This window comes from Heliangelus exortis, chromosome 2 (assembly GCF_036169615.1).
Source record: "Heliangelus exortis chromosome 2, bHelExo1.hap1, whole genome shotgun sequence".
NCBI classification, from domain to species: Eukaryota; Metazoa; Chordata; class Aves; order Apodiformes; family Trochilidae; genus Heliangelus; species Heliangelus exortis.
The window spans coordinates 137,145,494-137,165,800 of record NC_092423.1 but is presented as its reverse complement, the minus strand read 5'-3'; the positions used below and the strand labels follow the sequence as shown (position 1 = coordinate 137,165,800).

Below are 20,307 nucleotides of genomic sequence, written 5' to 3'. Positions count from 1 at the left end.
TGGGAGAGGGAAATAGGCAAATGGAGAGCTCAGCAGAGCCAGCCAGCTCCCACACCACAGAGAAGAGCCTGCCAGGCATGATTTTGGTGAGAAGAAGAAATCCACTGCCAGCCTGAGTTTCAGCTGACAGGAATGCTGCCTTGACAGCATCAGTATCCTGTTGCTTCACAATTTGGAATCTGGCCCAAAAAACCCCAACAACCCAGCTCTTTCCATGCATACACACACACAGATCCATGCAGGAAGCAGGACATCATTTGGAAAGGGTGTGAAGCCCACCCCAGTGGGTCCTGTCCCAGCAGTGCCCTGGTCAGAGACCTGGTCTGTAAAACTGGTGTTGGGTGAGGGCTCTGTGAGACACAAAGCTACATCCAGACACATTGCAGTAACACAGTAAACTTGCCCCTGCATGGCTCCTTGGCTCCAGAGGCTGGCATAAGCCTGTGCTGGGTTTACATGGAATTTCATGGCTCCGTCCTGAACAAAGCACTGAATGCGTTTCAGTGTGAGCAGTCCTGCTCGGGCACTCATCTCCTGTGCAAAAAGGCAGAGCAAATCCCCTTCAGAAAATGTATAATCTTAACAAAATTTAGGTCAGGAGGGACCTCTGGACATCATCCCACTCACCTGTGCTCAAAACACAGCCCAGTTGCGGTGTTCAGGGCCTTGTCTGGTTGAGGTACAGATGTCTCCATAGGTGGAGATCACATAACCTGGTCAGGGAACTTGTTACAAAATTTGACCAACCTTACTAGAAAGATTTTTTTTCCTTTGTATCTGACTGAAAATCTCTTCTGTTTCATATTGTGTCCTTTTGTCCTTTTGCTGTGCATCTCAAAGAAGAGTGTGGCTGGAGGGGAGGAGAATTACCATAAACCTCCACATATTCCTCCTTTATGGTCTGATCACCTTACAGCCTTGCAAGGGCTTTCAGGCAAAAATTAGCAGCCAACAAAATTGAGTGTGCTTGCTGAGTTTAGCAGAAAAAAAGAAAGTCTCTTAAAACCCCTAGTTGTCTTACCAGTCTGAAGCAGGGAAGAAGTGGGTGAGCTTTTTTTACACCTCCTATGCAGCAATGGCCAACTCTTGACACCTTGGCCAGATGAGAGAACATCAGCCCCTACTTTGGCATTTTGAAGAACCTTTCCAGTGTTTGGCTGTCAAGCCCTTCAGTAGATCATGCAAGCCCAGCCAAACCAAAGAGCCTGTTCCCTGGGCCTTAGACTAGAGGAAAAGGCAATAAATTTAAACAGGATTTGTTAAATCATACAAATGATTGCTGTATGTTTACCTAAGGAATTGATGATGGACTGAGTTTTTTGGTTGATGAGTAAAGCTGATTTAAAAAGTACCAGAATTACAATGTGTATTCTATGAGTAGTTTGTCTTTATGGCAGAAGTACATTTACTCAGCTCAAACCTGACTTTCAAATTTTATTTGAAATACATAGTCATTCCTCTGCTCTGTTCTATACTTACTGTCTGGTTTTGCTTTTCTGTTTTGTTTCCTACAGCCCCAGCAGAGAGCTCTCCATAAATACATCCAGCCTCTAAAGCTGCTGTCCTGCCACTTAATATGAAAGTGAACTTTCCTTCATGAAAAAAACATAATAAATAGCACTGCCAGAAGGTGACCATGGAGGACTGAAGACAAACTTGAAGTAAAGTCAGCCCACTGAAGATGGGGCATTGTGGAAAGACCTGGTTTGCTGTGGAGTTAAAATGTGGTGCATAATACACAGTGCTAATTTGTTGAAAAATGGTCATTGACAGACCTTTAGCTGGAAAATTACTTCCAGTTCTCATCACTGTGCATAACTTTTGAGTTCCCTTTAGGGGACTGTCTATGCCCTTCACTAGAAGTCCTGTTTTAGCATGGCAACTACTGGATTCTTTTATTATGTATGCAGATGGCATGATGTTTTAGGAAAAACTTACAACAATTCTCCAATCTCAGTGGATATGTTCACATATTACACCCTGATAGGAATGTAAATGTCTTGTATATGTTAGTTTTGCAGTCTAATGGCATTCTGTTAAACTATATCAGCACTTCATACGTGCTTTCTGCACAGATCTAGCACAGTCCATATATATATAATTGTCCTTTTTTAAAATATTGAGGATATGTTTCAGTGTTTATGCTGAAGCTGCATCCAAACTGAAGTCAGCTACTCGTGTACCCTCACCCATTCACAGTAGATGGTGTAGATAGATTTGCACGTGGCAGAGTGTGACTTCTTTTATTGAGACTTAGACAACAGCTGTCACAGAGGTAGCCAAAAACAGGGTATGCTGAATGAGCTGAAGGACACTGTGTTTCCTCTCCCTCTTGTCTGCCAAATATCAAAGGTTCTCATTTCCAGTGTGCCAATCTGTTTTCTTACCCAGGGAGGGAGAAGCAGGGGAGAGAACCTTTCTGAGAGCTGTGTGTGACCCTGAGTTTGGTCTGTGATAAAACCAGAAAAAACTGGAAAAAGTCAGGTTCTTTATGCTGGCCACCATTTATGTTTTGGGCAGGGCTGGGGAACCATAGTCCAAACCAAACTCTCTGTACAAGGTAAATTGTAAGACTATACTTGTAAGGAGCAACACACTCCCTTTGGAGAGGGCAGACTTCTTCATTAACTTTTTCCACTTTCTATCCAAAGCAGTGTTTTGGTAGGAACTGGGAATAAGCAAATGGTTCCAATAAGCCTTTCAATATACTGTAGCAGGCTCAAGACTGTTGCATTCAATCTGGGCGTTGTTTTTTGTTCAGTCTCTGAATGGCTGAGCTCATCTCTGGCTGTATCACAGCTGGCTGTGGTACTCTTTCTTCCACGAGGACTCAGTGGAATTAGTGTCTATTCCTCACAACAGGACCTTCTTGACACACTCTTTATAATGAACTGATGCCATCAACATACTGAGGGGACTTACCTATAACTTTCTGTGTGTTTGAAGACCATCAGTCTCTCCAGTCTGATAGAGAGGAACTATGGAGTTGCCATTAGCATAAATGCCAAACTGTGGGTGAGACACCATTCTGGTGTGAAGATTCTGCAGTGTTGGAGAGAAGGGGAAGCTACATCAAGGCAAAAGGACCTTTTTAGAGGAAGCTCCTGTGTTAGCATTCTTAAAAACTATTGTAAAGTTCATTGCTAGAGAATGGAAGGTCAACCACTGAGGGTGCCCATACAACCAACAGATGAGTACTGTTAGGGTGTAGCAGTTTTTTCAGATGGGTAGAGGCTTAGATTCCAGCTCTTCACCCATCTCAGATTCAGCATGTTGAATACTTCTGTAGTGTTAAGTCCAAAAGCAAATTGTTTTTATTGACAACTAAGACTTTCAGAGGTCACTAGTGATTTCTAATGGTTTGGGTCTCCCCAGGGGTTTTCAAATGGAACTTTAAAGAATTACAAAATAAGCATCTGCGTTCTCTTTCTGAAAATCCTGGTCCCTAATATGAAATTAATTGGTGTAAAAATTCTCCTTAAGACATAAGAATCTTTGCCAATAGCAACAGTTGCACTTTTTAGAGCTTTTCATAGGGTTGCAGGTTGGAATCTGGTACCAAGAGACCCGACTGTGCGCATGGCACGGGTCCACTATAAGCTTCAGCAAATTTTACAGCTCTTTCTGCTACAGGTTTTAAAAATACACTCAGGCAACTGACATCCATTTCATGTTGGTACAGCAATTAAAAAAACACCACTTTAAGTTATTTTTAAAAGGAGAATGCTATTCTTCTGAAGAAGGAATTTTCTTATTTTACTACCCAGTGCAAAAGTCTAGAATAATTTGAATGATAAAAGAAGAGTTTATCAGAGACTGTTATCTTAAAAGGGCGTACGAGAAGAAGTTGAGTTGGGCAGAGAGCCACTAGAAGCATTTTTTGTCTCAGTGTTAGTTTTGAACATCTTCCAGTGTATGGGCATGAATTTAGATGTGTGCACTTCTCTTGTTAAAACAGTTTGTTTTAAAAGCTTCCCTGGATTTTAGCTACAGTGACCTAGAAAAGCAGTGTTACAGGCCCTGAGAAATGTGAAAAACCAAGTCCAGACCCTTGTGTAGCCAGACTCAGTGAGAAGTCTGCTGTAGGTGCCTATCAGACAAATCTCCTTAGAAGCTGGTGTAGGTCTCCATCCTACAGCCAGCCTGTGCATGTGGATCACTCCAAGCATAGTTCCCCAGAACCCCGTGACACTCCTCATGTGTGTAACTGTCTGCAGGAGCCATAAGGAAATAACTGTGCTTTTTGGCTCGTATTTAACTATTCATCGTGTTTGGGTTTCTTTATTCACTGTTATTCTCCCAAAGTGGGCCATGCTTCCTCAGGGATATTTATGAAATTGTTCTACATCTACCGAACAGCTATCTGGATCCCAGCATATTCTTCTGAAAACTTTTTAATATAAATAAACATTTGGGAGAGATTTTTGTTATCACGAATGGGGGCAGGTACTGTGTTCTCGGAAAGGCTATTGAGTGCAGACAATCAAGTCTATTTCATTTTTTATGCTGAACACCTTGTTAATAGCAGACATATCCGCTTTTGCCTGGGTCACAGGAACAGTTCAGGGGAAAGAATGCTTTATCTCTAGTCAATAAATCATTTATGTTGAGAGTGCCAAAGACCAAGTCAACATGAAAGCGAGCGAATAAGTTATTCCAGCAAAGGAAGTGAATTTAAATACTCTCAGAGCCATTAGTTCGGTGCAAAAGAGTCGGAGACTGATGCTGTTTTCATAAAACAACAATTATCAGCCCTGTGGAGATAGAGAAAGTCGCAAAGGCCAGTGCTGCTGTTCCACTGATCACAGGTTATTATCTGAAACAAACCAGAGCTGTGGTCAGGATGCAGTTCTCTCTGTGCAGACCTGCAGCCTTCCTCCCCTGCCTGGTGCCTCTCCCCACCGCTGCACCCACCTGGGTTCTTTGTGGAGAGGAAGGTTGCAGCATCAGGCCTGATGAAGAAATGCTAAGAAATGTCAGCAGAGACTCTGCTCTCTCAAGTGTTTCAAACCATCACAGGTCCTGCAGTAGAAACCTGAAGGAATGGCTCGCCCCAGAAAACACACTGCAGCTGAAAGCATTCTCTGTGCTGTTTTGTTCCTTGCTTTTTTTTTTTCATGTCGTGGGTTTCTGTGTCTGACTACCCATGATTTATTCTGCTAAGAGAAATGCAGCCTTCCAGGAGGGGAGTTTGAAAAAGCACCACGAGCTCTTTAGTTCTGCCCATTCAGCTGCATGGCAATGCTCTACCAAGGGGCTCATCCCTCCCTGTCTGTTCCTTTAGAGTAGGTGTTGTCACTTGACGGCAGCTGCAGCATCACTGAGGAAATCAAACTATTAAAAATGACAAAACTCTGGGTTTGTTTTTTCCTAAATTTTCAGGACACCCCAGGCCAGGCTCCCAGCAGACCTACACTGGCTCTACTCCATCAAAGTCTCCTGAGATGTGTTGATTAATGCCAGCCATGGAGCCAGGCCTGGGGTGCTTTTTTGTTATTGCTAAAACTAACCTCCCTCCATCCACCAGAGAGCCACAAAATCTCAATTATTCAAAATCATCTCAGGCAGGTAAAGTAATATCCTGCATCTTTCACATCAGTCTCCTTTTAACAATTAACATCTCTGCCATCAGAGTCTCCTTGAACAGCCTGCTGCAGGACTGTGCTGCAGTTGACCCTGGTATATATAGATTGTGGTCAATAAGATTTTAATTTAAAAAGAAAAGCTCCTCTGGTATGATTAAAATTGATGGGCAGAGGGGGAAAGTACTCCCAGTATTATCTGCAACCTCCTATAGTAAAATTCGGGAGAATTACCAGGAGTGCAGAAAAACCTCACCAACATAACATATGGGTGATTGGGCAAGCTTATGAGGATAAATCAGCAAATAAGAAAAGTAGGTGTTGGATGAGGGAAGCTAAAAAAATATACGGGAAATCAGTGGCCAGTAGGTTAGGGCTCGTTAGACCAAAGGCTTAACATATATCTTAATAAACACCTTTGTAGCAAAGCAAAGTGATGTTAGACAGGCACAGCATGGTGATTACTCACAGTAAATGCAAAAACCAAATACTCTTGTTTGGTATTTGAAAGCAGTAGAAGGAGGGAGGCAGATTGCACGTTAAAAAGTAATTCCTCCTACTCCATCAGTAATTATGGGTAATATTAAGCAGCAACTCTCCAAACATACTTTTGAGTCAGTAGAACCATTAACTGAATCCAAAAGTGAAGGAAAACTTGCCTAGGACTCCTCAGAACTGGAAAGCATAAAAGAAGCAAACCCCCAATAAGTCAAAAGGATGGGTGATTTGACCCTGGAAACTATAGGCTCATTAGCTTCTTATCAGTCTTAGGCACAACGATTATAGCAATTAAAAATTCATAAAACCATCCAAATGTCTTTTATAGAAATGTATCATGGCAAGTAAATTGACTATCATTTTTTGTGATATCAAAGGCTTGTTGATAAAAGAAACTCTGCTGGTATACTATACTAAACCTCCTGTAGATCCTTTGATTCTGATAAAGAACAGAATGGCACAATGCAAAATCAGTACTGCCTATATTAAGTGGATTAAAAGTGATTGCAAGGTAGATCATAAAAAATAGCTGTAAATTTGAAATTGTCATCAGTGAGAGTATTTCTAATGAGCTCCTCCCAAGGTATGTTCTGTTTCCAATGCTCCTCTCGGGGAAAGAGAAAATTATTGTTGGCAACAATATTGTGTGGCAACAAAAACAGGGGCACAGTGAATAATGATATGGAGCAGGTCAGTGATAGAGAGTAACTTGGAGGGCAGCAAGGTTGGAAATCCAGGAGAAGTGGCAGCAAATCCCACTTAGAGGCATGGGGAGTGTGTCTGGAACAATATATTGGTTATAAAGTGTGATAAATAATCTGTTCAACATCAGCCCCAGAGAGACTCCTGCCAGCAGGGCTGTGGGACCTGGCAGTGGTGATGATGTTCCAGTTTGCTGGGTTACTGCCTGCCTTTCAGAAAGGGTATTGACAACTAGGAAATATTATTATCAATAGCTCCCAGTGTCATTCAAGGGCAGGAAAACAGGTCTTATTATAGTGCCAGACTAATGAAGCTCAAGCTATTAATTTATCAGAGGTAATTTGAAGAGGTGACTTGATCTCCAGCTGCAATCACAATCTTCTACCTGGGCAGGCATGTGCTGGCTGAAGGCAGGTAGCTCTTTTATTTAGAAGGAAAGGGAATGATGTGCTCTACTGGTTGGATACTGATTTCAGGCTAGAAATTAGGTGCAAATGCTTGACAGGGAGGATAATTACCCACGGAGACAACTTACTTAGTTACCTGGTGTGTTCCCCATCACATAAAGTCTTTAAATGTATGCAGAGTATTTTTCTAAGTCAATAAGCTCTACCTCAAACTAAAATCCAGGCTTGGTGCAGCCTTTACTGGATGAGGTTACTAGGTGTGTGTTATGCAAGTATTAGACTAGATCATCAGATGTCAACTTCTAAATTAAAAATATCTTAAACTTTCCAATATTACAGGAAGGCAGGGCAGCCTATATCCATTTTTTTTCACAGAAAATGTTCTTAATTTAAACAGCTCATATGGGCAGAGCTGTGCTTTCCAGCATTTGTTCTGAGCATCGGTAGATCTGCTTGCACTTGTGAAGTCCTTCTGCATGTAATTAAAGGAAGAAAATCAGACAAGGGACAACACAAACCCTTGGACAAAGAGAGAAGGACTGCTGCCTTTCATTAATCACACCCTGAGACAAAATCTTGCACTCAAATGGCTGGGGCCAAGTGGAAGTGTAGTCTGAGCAAGGAAGAACAACTGTGGGCTTGCCTCTTAATTAAGGAAGTAGCATCTTGCTGGCAAGAAACAGATTTTTCCTGCCTTCAACAACAGGCAGAGAAGCTGTGGTGCAGGCTGAGAATTACACTGTGTCACTGTGCAGCTGAACAGGGTACACCAGTTCCTTGCTTTAAAGACAGCAAACTCTGCTGCTGTCCTCACCAGCCCCGTCAGAGCCAGCTAAGGAAGCCCTAGAAGTGAAATTTATTTCAGTGGGACTACCCAGAGAAATGAGAGCTGCTCCTGGGGGTGGGTTTTGGGGCTCTAATGGCTGGTTTCAATGTTGTACCTAAAGAATAAGCAAAGGGGAGCTCGGTGTCTGGCTGGGGCTTCTCAGGGGGCTGTGACCCGGTGTGAGGCCAGTGCAGACCCTCAGAACCCCCTTGTAGCAGCTCTGTGTGGCAGTGGGGAACAGCAGGAGCTGGGATGTACAGGTTTAAAGAGTAAACAGTCCACGTAGACAAGAGAAGCCATAAAAGCAATACTTACAGCAAATTGATATTGAATTGACATCAAGAAGCTGAAACAAGAAGGGAGCTAGCTACAGCCATAGCTAAGAAGATAAAGGTCTTTGGGGATTCTTTCTCTAATCCAGTGTGAAATCCTAAGAAAATTAGTTTGGTCTAGATTTATTGTTTAAAGAACATTGGTACAAGCTGGCTGCCTGTCAAATAAATTTTGTGAAGTCACTGGCTTTGGTGCACGGTGGCTTCCGAGTGTCCTCAGGCTGCTGAGACACCTTGCAGCTCTGGGGCACAGCATCCCTAGCAGGCACACCTGGGGCCAGGCTGGACAGAGAAGAAGCTGATCTTGCAGATGTCTGTATAATACCTGCTTTTGCCATAAATGTAGGATTGCCAGCAGTATTATAACACAGTCTGAGAATGAGATGAAAAGCTCCTTTCTGATTTTAATTCCAAATATGTGTAAAAACTTTCTCAGAAAAAAAAAAACCCACAACATCCAGTGTAACTGCTTTTACATCTCTAACCATGTTACTTCTATTAAGTGCTTGCCTTGAATTCATCTATGTAATATCATAAGTCACCAAATTAAATAGCAACACACAGGGTTATTTTAAAGCAGGGAGATCAATATTGCAGCAAAACTGCATATAAGCAATAAGAAGCTGTGCAGGAGAGAAAAAAAAACACAACACAATCTGCCCCATCAGATGCTTAGGGGACTTGGTTGGTTGGTGGTGTTTATTGAGAGCCTGCTTTTGCATCCTGACAGAGCTTTTCCCTACTGAGCTAGGGTCTGGTCCTCAGACTAGTCCAAATGAAGATGTGTTTGGAGTCCTCTTGCTACTTCATCTGTCTCTCTTGTACACAAGAGGCTCCTTCTCTGGTTTCCTTCTGAGAAAGGTAGAAAATAAATTAAGTGGCAGTAGAGAAGGCACAGAGAGTCACAAGGTTACAGCCTATGCAAAGCATGTCTGAGACCCAGAGCTCATCCTCCTCACCCCAACGCCACTGACCCAGGGGCTGTACTGGGCTGACCCAGAACCAAAGCCCAGGCCCTGTGCCGTGCCCAGTGCAGGGGGCACATTACCTTGTAGGATCAGCCCCTGTGTTTCAGGGCATCAGCTGGGTTGCTGCTACCTGCTGGGCTTCCCTGGAACACAGGTGACCTGCAGGAGCAATGCTCTGGCCACGGGAATGACCGATGCTTCCCCAGAGGCTGCCGGCTCAGGAGAGGGCTCCTTTGCTCTGCACGATGCTGCTGGGCTACCTGGCCAGAGTAAAAGGCACATTTTTATCTTTCTCACAGTTCCTGCAACTCTGGAAGTGTCAGGGACGTGCTTTGGGATGTGCTGGGCTTTGCTTTCAGTTTCTTTTAGGGACTACATGGATCTGCCTCACAACTCCTGTTTCTTTTTCCCGGGAGGGGGTAAGCTGGAAGTCACACCTCGCTGGCTCTGCACTGCCTAAACCTGCAAAGGGGCCTCCAAATTTGGGCTTCTTTATTTTGGGGATCTAAATTTAAGGTTGATTGAACCTGAATTTGAGGCGAACAGGTAACTGTCAGCTGGAATGACACCAGCAGCACCTGAGGTGTCTCCAAAGGTTGCCCCCAAATTTGTGGCCCATGTACAGAACCAGATCCAGGCTGCATGGGCACGTTGTCTCTGGCAGCTGAGGATGGACAGGAACTGCAGGGAGCAAGAGGGAGGTTGGGATGAAGGCCCTGGGAAGTCCAGTGGCTTTGTGCAGGAGAGCTGGATGCAGAAAGGCTGAGTGCAGGCTGATGGCCACACTGTGTGACCAAAATGGTCTCCTGAAGCCAGCAAGTTGTGTCTGGTCCAGCTGCCTTTGGAGTCACTTCTGCTTTACATTCACTAGGGAAGCAAGTCAGTGATCTTTTGGTGTTAACTTGGTGGAAAAGCTAGGAAAATACCAGCACTCTACTAGCTAAAAAGCAACACACTGTTATTCCCAGTAAGTCTGAGGCTGAATTTTTTTAAAGGAGCCAAATAAGGTGGCATAAGACAAAAGTGTGCCTTTTTGTTTGATGTACACTGCATTTCCCCAGGCATCCAAGATGTTCAGCTGTACAGCAGTGCTTTTTTTCCCCTAACAAAAATTAAAATGCAATCTAATTTTTAGTATACAAAGTGGCCATCACTGTTAATTCCACCCTACAGTTTTTATATTTACTCTTTAATTCCTTCTGTTTTCAAAAATCAACAAAAAAATAATACCCAGGTGGGAGGGAGGAATTCTTTTAAACAATTAAATTAAAATCAATATCAAATTTTTGGTATCTTTGGGCATGATCTCTGGAAGCTTTGGATATCTGCTTTATCATTTTGTATATTTGACAATTTTGTACTCTGCATTGTTTGATTTCATTTGTGCATGGCGATGTATTAAAACATGGAATTTTTATTATACAGCAAAAGTATTTTGTTTTATTTAAATAAGGTCAGGGGTTGATCCATTGCATGAATAGGAGAAAAAAAAATAAATGAAGGTTTTTGCCAGTAACCCCTCTCACTTGACACTCTGATTGGACTCATTTTGGGGCGGGGGTGAGGGGTGGGAGAGGGGTCCAGCATCTGAAGGAGGGGGGCAAAGCTTTTGACCCACCTGCACATCTCCTTCTCCTGCTGTGGCATTTGGAGTCTGTGCAGGGGTTTGCTGTACGTCTGTCCAGGTGCTACAGAAATGCAGTGTATTTAGAGCTGTAACAGAAGATGTGAAGTGAGCAAAGGGCTCTGTCCTGCTCAGTAAGGTTTGGGTGTAAATCCAGGCTGATTTGGCTCGATTTACTCAGGATTTAGTGTGGTGTGACTGCAAGCAGACACTGCACACTGCGAGGAAGTCTTCTGCTGTCATGGCCTTTATTTCTCAAACTTAAGGGATGCCCTTGTAAGCACTGAAGCATCATCTAAGGGGACCAAAACCAAAAGGAGCAGGCACAAGACTGTTTATGGCACTTGGCATTTCACTCCCATCCCACCCCCTGCATTTATTGTCAGCATTTGTGGCATGGGAGTAATTTAAAAAACAGTCGCTAAGGTAGTTTTCAGAAAGATTAATGCTAAAATTTTAGCACAATATTGTGTTCTCCTGTGTGGGGGGTTTTTGTTTTTTTTTCAGTCATGATTCTGAATGTGCTTACATTTGTAAGGTGGAGACTGATGACATGTTTTGGTCAAACTCAAAATACTGGGCTTAATACAAAATAATAGAACAAAATGATACAGTGTGCAGTATGACTGACAAAGTCAAGATAATTTGTCATCTAAAGAAATCATAAATCCAGTTTTTATGGCAACATCTCATGATTGGGCTGCAATTTACTACATTCTGTTTATACTTTAAGAAGCTTCCTATTTCAAAAACTTTGTCAGAGAAAAGGAGTGAGGAAGTGTTTAGTGAGGAAGGCTCTGGTTGAGTACAAATGTGTGTGTGTTACGTCCCTGGCTGAAGGAATCATAAAAGTAAAGAGAACTGTTAACCTGGAGACAGAAAATAGCTACTGATGCAATAGACAGAGTCTCCACATCTCCTCAGTGGCTTTTGTGTTACAGATCTGAGTGATGGGGTTGCATTTCTTCATCAGTTTGTGACTCTGAAGCCACTGGAGGAGCAAATGGTTGTTGTGCAAAAAAGGTTTGTTTCCTTTCAGTGACAATCAGTCCTTGATGTGACTTGCAGGATCCTATGTTATATCTGTGTATATCACATGGGTCCCTCAGAGCTTGCCTTACCTTGGGCAGTGGGTTACAAGACCAGGTCATGGGGCTCCAAAGCCATGTCCAAAAATTGGATTCTTGAACAGGGGCCTTATTAGCTGAGCAGAATTGTGCTCATCAGAGCCAAGCTTTGTGCTGTGCATAAATGTCCTTAGCCAGTAATGAAATCCAGTGAATGAAGCACAACCCTTGAAAAGCCAAGTGATGGTCCCAGTCTCACTGTTGACCTGATGTGTGTGAAAGAACAGGTTCCCTCACAGCATCTCTTCATATCCCACCTCCTTATCTGTGAAATGGGGACTACATTTACCTGTCATTGCTAAATCTTGATTTCCAATGGAGAAACTATCCAGGAAGTCTTCCAGGAAGATTGTGTTGCAAGTGGGATTGATCTGACCAGAGGAGGCATCTTGGTACAGGAGAAGCACCCTTCACCTGGGAGAAGAAAGTGAAGTTGTGGGCTGAATCTGGTGCTTGTCTGAGGTTCTGCTCTGGCTGCACCCCAGGACTGAGCTGTCAGCCTCAGAGCAGGGTGTGATGCTGGCACGGGTCAGGTGCTGTCTCAGCCTGGACTGAGGTTTACTCCTCTTTTGTGCATTTCTCCATCTCGTTCACGTCACTGCCTCATCATTGCCTTCTCCTGGCTTTCCCACATCTGATGCTGATTTCTTGCTTTCTGCTGTTATTAACATCAAGAGGGAAAACCACTGAATTACTGCACGTGAGAAACCCACTTCCAAGTGAAACAATTCAGCTTTAACTAAATGACATCAGGGCACTGGCCTTTGAAGGAGATAAAGCAGCAGACAAATTGCTACAGGTTGGACCTAAGGCAACACAGGGATTAACCTCTTCATGTCTGTGTGGGGGCCACAGGCTGAAATGGCCACAAGAAGGATGCCTGCTGGACACAAAGAACAGGGATGCTGAAGGAGTCACAACTGCTTAAACAGACAGAGAACAGCTTTGACAGGCATCCATCAGCAGTCCTGAGCCTGTGGTAGTGCAGGAGGATAAACCAAGTTGTCTGTCAAAATCTCTTTCAGTCAATTTTTCTGCAGGTAAACAGGAAGCAAAGAGTTAACTTTTTAATTATCATTACATTTCAACTGGAACAAAGTTTAGCTCTTATTTCTCAATATTTCAAGGTAGAACCCTGCTACTGTATAGTTACAAGTAATTTCAGACTCATTTAAGTCCATAGGCCAGGCTGTCAGATAAGAAGCAAGGACATGTCCACTACTGCAGCCCATCCAGGGGTGTCAGCTGGAACCAGGCTCCCATTCTCACCCAAAATCATCACAGCATCAAATATCCAATTCCTGTGCTATAGGGCAAGAAGCAGCAGCTGTTAGTGAGACTAAGAGCACAAAAAGGGTGGCATCCTTTAGGGTCATGGTGAGGATCATGCTTCAGCCAACCTCCAACATCCAGGTTTTCATGTGCTCTTTACTGGGCACTATCCAGGTATTAGGAGAACCTTGGAATGAGGGGATTAAAACAATATATACTTTTTTTCAATCCCACTTACAAGCTGAAGACAGGCAACATTATATAGCCAGATGGACAAAGACTGGAGAGCTTCATCCATCCGTGGCAGAAGGCAGCCTGAGAGGGTGAGTGTGGTCATCTCCAGCATCCACCAAAAGCTGTAGCCTGAGGAGGAAAGATGCTTTTCCCTGTTCTATATTTTACTGCAGAGAAATGCAGCACTCCAGGGCACATGCTCAGTCTCAGCTTGAACACTCTGCTCTGGCACTTTGCAGGACCAGAGGGGCGAGTGTGGTCAGTGCTGAGAGCCTGATGCTCAGCACGAAGGGCACTTGGTCTCTTCTCCATGCTGAGAAGCAGGACTGAGATGGAGACTACATGGGAGGCAAATTGTTTTGTGGAAAGTATTGGGAACTATTGTACTAAGCTGATTAACTCATTTAAACAATTGTATTTAGCTGCAAAAGTTGCCCCTCATGAGCAGTACAGCTGGCAGTGTTCTATGAGAACACTCCCACATGCAGGAACACCAGATAAGCCCCTGTCTGTCAGCAGGAAATTTTGGTACTTCAGGGAAAATGCAGGGTTATTTCTGCCTTTGTTTAAGCTTTCACTCAGAGCATGAAGGATACTTCTACACTAACTGGTTTTGTACACGTCCCTCGTGTCCCAAGCTCTGCCTGGTTTTAGAAATTTCTTGGGAGGTAAAGCTTTGTCAGAAACGTGAGGAACTGTGGGAGCCTGGGGCTCCGGCTGCTGAATTCCACCTGGAGACAACTGCTGCTTGTTTTGCCTTGGGGAGAGGCTCTTCTCTCCTCCTGCACTTCCCTGAGTTTTATAATATTAGGCAGGGAAATTAGGCTTTCTTCATGTTTTCCTTCTTTCTCTGTGTTTGCAGTCCCATAACCATCTGCCTTTTAATCCCAAAATGCAGAGTTTTTGAAAAGTCTTCTGCTAGTCCCATGAGGGACGTGGCAACCAACAGGAAAACCAAGATTGTCTGGAATATTATCCAAGCATGTCAGACCAAGGACCACCCTCAGCCTTAAGCATTTCACTTGGGTCACCAGTCCCCCCCCCTTCCCTGTTAAACTTAAATGAAAACCACTCTCAAAGCTGTGTGGTTTCAGGCACAAGCAGCAGGGCATTTATATGCAATTTTCAGACTGATGCTTCCCTGTGGGCCAGTTTAGGCCCCCCTGAGTGTTGGATATTGCCTCCAAATATTCCCTGGAAGCCATCAAGAGGCATTGGTATCGAAGTTCAAAAATAACAGCTCTACCTTCTCTGAAAGTGTTAGCTGTGAACCAGGTTTACCTTCTCTGGTTGTTTTAGAGCTCATAGCTGACATTTTTGCTGCAATTGCCTTGGCTTTCCATTATAGTCTTGGAGAAGCAGCAGTTTCTTCATCAGGAGCAGGAGTTGGGGTGGCTGCATGGTCACCTGCTCCCAGCCAAGATGCAGAGCTGCCTGCATTACAGTTTGGTAAAAAAGAAAATATGGGCATTTATCTCCCTGGAAATAGGTACCTGGGAAGCATCCAAGTGATTCTGGGGGTTACATTGTGCCATGCATTTCATTTTGAATGGTAGCACGGTAAAAAATCAATATGGCAGATTTTAAACGGATTGTGATGCAGTTAAATGGGAGGTCCCCAAAGAGGAATTGCACATAAAGAGCCATCCCATGGGAGTTTTTACAGAGGGAATATTCAGGAAGCTGTTCTTGGCTGTTTACTTCAGAGGTCAGGATGGATAACAATTGAATCTGAGTTCCCCATATGATGCTCTCAGTAAAGGGGCTAATATGACCCTAGGATGTGTAACTGGGAATATTGAGTGGTAGGGGAAGCCTATTAGCTCTATACCTGACATTAATGAGACCAAAAAAAAAAAAAAAAAAAAAAAAATCCAGTTCAGCTGTCAGCACTTAGAAGTCATGTTGAAAAACTGAGAAGGTTGGAAGTAGAGCTATAAGACCAATTGAATGCATATCTTACAATGACCCAAAGGAGCACAATCCATTTATATTATCAAAGAGGAGTATAAGAGATAAATTGATCTGAATCCATAAGCATCTATATATATGGAGGAGAAATGTAGTATCTGAAGATTACTTAGTCTAGCAGACAAAGGCATACAAACCAGGAAGGCAAGCTAAAAAAAATTTTTAAAAATCAAGAGGAAAACAAGGTACATTTTTCTCCTTAATGGCCTTGTAATTAACCACTGGAGGAGCTGACATGGGATATGGTAGGTTCTCCATTAACCAAAAAGATCTTTAAATTAAGCCTGGATATCTTTCTACATGATGTAGCTCATGTATCAGTGTGGGAATTGCTGGGCGAAGCTCCACAGTCTGCATTATGTAGGAGGGCAGAGGAAACCACCATGGTGGTGCCTTCTGGCTGTGAAATCTATGAAAATATCAAAGTGATGATGTCTGTAATCACATCCCAGCACCATCGAGCCTGTTTATGTAACGCAGGTTATGAAAAGACTCTTTTAGGGATATTTAGAGGGCTTTAAATATTTTATTAGTGGCTTGTTTTTTTGGTTTTTTTTTTTATGGACTCTGCCTGTAAAACCAGGTGCATGAAATAAGCCTTAAAACCCAAAATATCTCCTGAAATAGATTTCCTATACCCCGAAATCCCAGTATTAAAGGCCAATAGCTCAGGATACTCAGGGATTTCATTGTGATGCTCCAAGGACTCAGCCCTTTATCGTGGCTTAAAGCTCCTATTTCATAGATTTATAGATGCTAAACTCAGAAGGGACCACTGTGATTATCTAATCTGACCTTGCACATAACAGAGGCCACAGGGCATCCCTCAAGTACTTCCAGGCTACAGTGACTCCTTCCAGACTCTTCCTTTGTGCCCACACTGAGACAGAGCCCATCCCCTCCATCCACACAGATAAACTTCACATCATCTCACATCTCACCACAGCATCTTTCCTTCCACCCCTGACAAATGAAATCTTTCCTGGCACATGTCCATTCACATTGCTGCTCCAAAGATCATTTGCCATTCCTGTATCTTCTTGCCTGCCTCACTGGCTCTGCCTTCTGCCTTGCCACCAATGCATCTCCTGCCCCTCACAGCCCTCTCTCTGCCTCTGACTCTTTGTCTGCATTTGGTGCCAGCTCATTCCTGCTTCTCATGGCTCACCACTTTGCTCACTTTTTTTTCATCCTCTTCTTGTTTTTGGTGTTTTTTTTTCCGAACAAGCCTCATCTGGTGTAGCACCCTTGGGAAGGGCCCCTAAGACACATTCCTGCTGGTAAGTGAAAAGATGCTGGGAGCAGAGTAGGTGCTGTCATGCGTGCCCCTAAGCTGGCCATTTCATGCCACTGACTCCCTGGCTTAAGGCTTACACAAGAAAAAAGTGGTGGAAGATCCATCCCCCTTTTGGAAGGATAGAGAGGAATCATGGGAGGAGATGGTGGCATCATCTTCCTGGCAGCTTGGTTTGATCTCCAGGACTGTCTCAGGATTTCTGAGTTCAAAGGTAATTCCTAGGGAGATTGAGCATTAAAAAAGTGATAGAGTCATAGGCATGTGAGACATTTAGTTGTGTTTCTCTAGCTTACTGTGAGGACATTGCCTCCAGCCTTCAGCTGTTTGAGACCAAATCCTTGCATCAAGATCAAGGGAACACTGCCAAGGTGTATCAGTGCAAGACTTGGATTCTGGTGCAGGAAGAAACCATTCGTGTGAATTATTAAATGTCTGTGTGCCAGTCCAAGACATACAACAGCATGATACAGTTTGCATCTAGACAAAGCTTATGTTTTAAAGCTTCTCATCTTTCTGGAGGAAAAAAAACAAAAACAAAACAACCCAGCTTGATAAGCTTGAATGCAGGAGACTGGAACCAGGAATCATTTTGCAAATAATAGCAAACTGAGTCAAGGAACAGGAGGTCCCATAATGGGGGAGAGGGCTTCACAGAAGGAAAGATCACACCAAACCCATCCCAGACTTTGCTTTCTAGAAAAAAATCTCCTTGTCTTCTGCATTGCCAGCAGTGCTCTGATTGGGGTAAAAGGGAAGTGTGGAGAAAGGATGCCCAGAAGCAATCTACTGCCTTCACTGCTTCTGCTCCATGAAAAATGACAAAAAGCCTCTTTTACAAAGCCTCAGGGGTCAGCATTTTCTATCCCAGTACTGCTACACACAAGTGCAGGACTGGTCTCCATCTGGGTTCAAAAGTTACCTTACTTTGTGTTGGGAGCAGAATTTAATCCTTCTGAAGCCAAACAGCATAAAATTGCCAAAAGCTGACACAGGTCTCTGCTTGGCATTGCCTACTGAAAAGCAGGCACCCCTGGCCAAACCAAGGAGCACATCTGTCAGTAGGTGTTAATGAGACCATACATGTAGCAGGCAAGACACAACCAGCTCAGCAAGATCAGACAAAGATCACGTCCTCAGTGGGTTTTTTTGAATTCAGCTATTTACGGTTGCACTCAGCTGCCAGGGGATCACTCACACACATCCTTCCTTACACAGATAATTTATGAATTCTAGAGTTAGCAGGATGCCAGTCTGCTCTTTCAAGCTCATCTGTCAAAGCAGAGCTTTGGTCAGTACCTTGCAGGGCTTGTGCAAGAATAAAAAGTGGTATTAAAGGATGTTGCAAGTGTCCTTCTCTCCAAGCCAGCATTGTTGCAGCACGGGGGAGGAAGTTCTGGTTTTTTTAAGCAGAGATGTAAAATTTAATGTCCAAACACTGGTAACTAGTCCTGGTACCACGTTGTTTTTTGCAAAAAATCATGGGCAGCTTCAATCTTCATACCTGCCAAGGGTCCTGAATGAAATACTGCTGCTGTAATAGTTGTGAGGTGTGATTTCAGGCTGTCAGGTGACTGGATCATGCCTCTTAACAGTGGTGAATTAAAGCAAAAGGAAGGGAGGGGAGAGGGGAGAGAAGGCAGGCAGTAACTCACAGAGAAAACTTTCATTTAATTAACTAATTTTTTACATGTCACTGTACAAATCAGTGCTAAGTATACCCATCCAAGCCAATGTATATGATTCACAGTTTGTCAAAGATATTCTGGAAGTGAGAAGTTACAGAAAAAAAAGTCATCAATCATCAGTTGTTCTTTTATGCTCGTGGACAGTATCTTTTATTACATGTAAAGTCAATTTATAACCACTGAAAACAGAAAAAAATAGCTACAGTCAAGTTTTCATGGATAGAAAAGGGACACTGCTTGGAGAACAAGAATTGTGAATCTAAGGATGGATTCTGCTCCGTTGTTTCAGTGGGATCCACCTGACCAGCAGTGAACATCTGCAATATCTCTTTATGGCTCTACTCAGGGATTCTCTGTCCCACTCTTAAACAGTGAGATACAATGATGAAGTGCACCCCAAAGGCTGCCATTACTCTCTGTTGACCATCCATGGAAGTTCAGATGAAGACTGTGGTTTAATAAAGTTAGGTGAGATGAACACTACTTGCTAATGTTCCTCGAAGATAAATTCATAGGCAATCCCTACTAATTCTGAAAATTTCAGATGAGATACCTGGCATGATGCACAAGCCCTTCTTTTCAGTATGCTGAGACCTTGCAGGGCCCTCTATGAAGATAAAAGCTGCAAACACCTCTCCACACACACATTTAAAAGTCCACTTGGAGAATTTGAGCTGAAGAGCCAAAAAGAAATGGGTCTTTTTTAATGTGATGCCTTTCCTGCACCCATTTCATGGGGAAGGCATCTGCTGCTGTGCAAGGTTCACTGTGGCCTTAACTCAGCCCCAGCATCCTCTTAAGAGTCCTCATGTGCTTTTGCCATGGTTTGCAGGGAGGACACATGTAGTTTAGTAAGCACATTTCAGGATGTTTCTTTGACATGTCAGGAAATGACAAGGGTTTGCACAAGGGGAAGAGGAGCCCCATCCCAAAGCATCTAAGGTGGGGTGCCACCTGGAGACCATATAGGGTGTCCCCTGTCTTCCCTGTCTAAAGATGCATCAAAAAGGACTACTCCGGGTATTTGTGGTTCTTTGGAGCACATCTATACAGGCAACAGATGGATGCAAATTTAGCTGCTTAACCGACTTGACTGTTTAGAAATTTAACAAATGAATATTGTTTGTTTGCTAATGTAGGTATCTGGAAACTGGTGTTTTCTGTCTGAGAGAGTGAAATAAATGAAGAGCAGTATCTGAGCACTGGAAGTTAGCAGACTGGGGAAAAAGGTACACCAGTTGCTAGGAGATGGCATTTCATCTAGAATTTTAGGCAATAAAAAAAAATTAAATTATAAGAAATATTGTTTAGGGCAGAAATCAATCCAAAGCAAGTGGTTGTTGATGGGAGGGAGCAAGGCCATTGTGCCTGCAGAGGAGCAGGGATGCTGCCCAAGGCCACACACAGGGACGGAGGTGAACAGGGAGGTTATCAGCTTGACCATGGGAACAAAACCCCCAACAGTGAAAGACACCATGGACAAAACTCTTTCCTGGTTGAAACTGCTGGGAGGTGTGCCACAAAGATAAATAAAAGTTGTACTTCAACCTGTAAATATCTCCTTTGCCTCTGATGGAAGCCCAACCAGAATCTAAAAAATGTGGTGAAACTCAGCTTGCTCCCTCTGGTCATGAAAATTACTGAAAAACACAGCAAAAGTGAATTGCTTGTCAACTCAAGTCCCAGATCCACCAGAATATGCTGGTGAAAAGAAGCCCTGAAAGCCCTACTTTCTTTATAGAATTAAAATCAATAAATACTGGCTTTTAAAGCGTCTCTTGA

General features: G+C 43.3%; 1 protein-coding gene across 2 annotated transcripts in view; it reads left to right on the top strand.

The window, feature by feature from the left end:
- SAMD12 (sterile alpha motif domain containing 12) overlaps positions 1-10,745 on the top strand; it is a 169,377-nt gene extending 158,632 nt beyond the window's left edge. For both annotated transcript variants that reach the window (XM_071738252.1, XM_071738250.1), the window contains one exon: positions 1,515-10,745. In XM_071738252.1, coding sequence (XP_071594353.1) covers positions 1,515-1,537 — 23 coding nt within the window. In that variant the 3' untranslated portion in view covers positions 1,538-10,745. The remainder of the gene's footprint in view (positions 1-1,514) is intronic.
- The last annotated feature ends 9,562 nt before the right edge of the window (positions 10,746-20,307 follow it).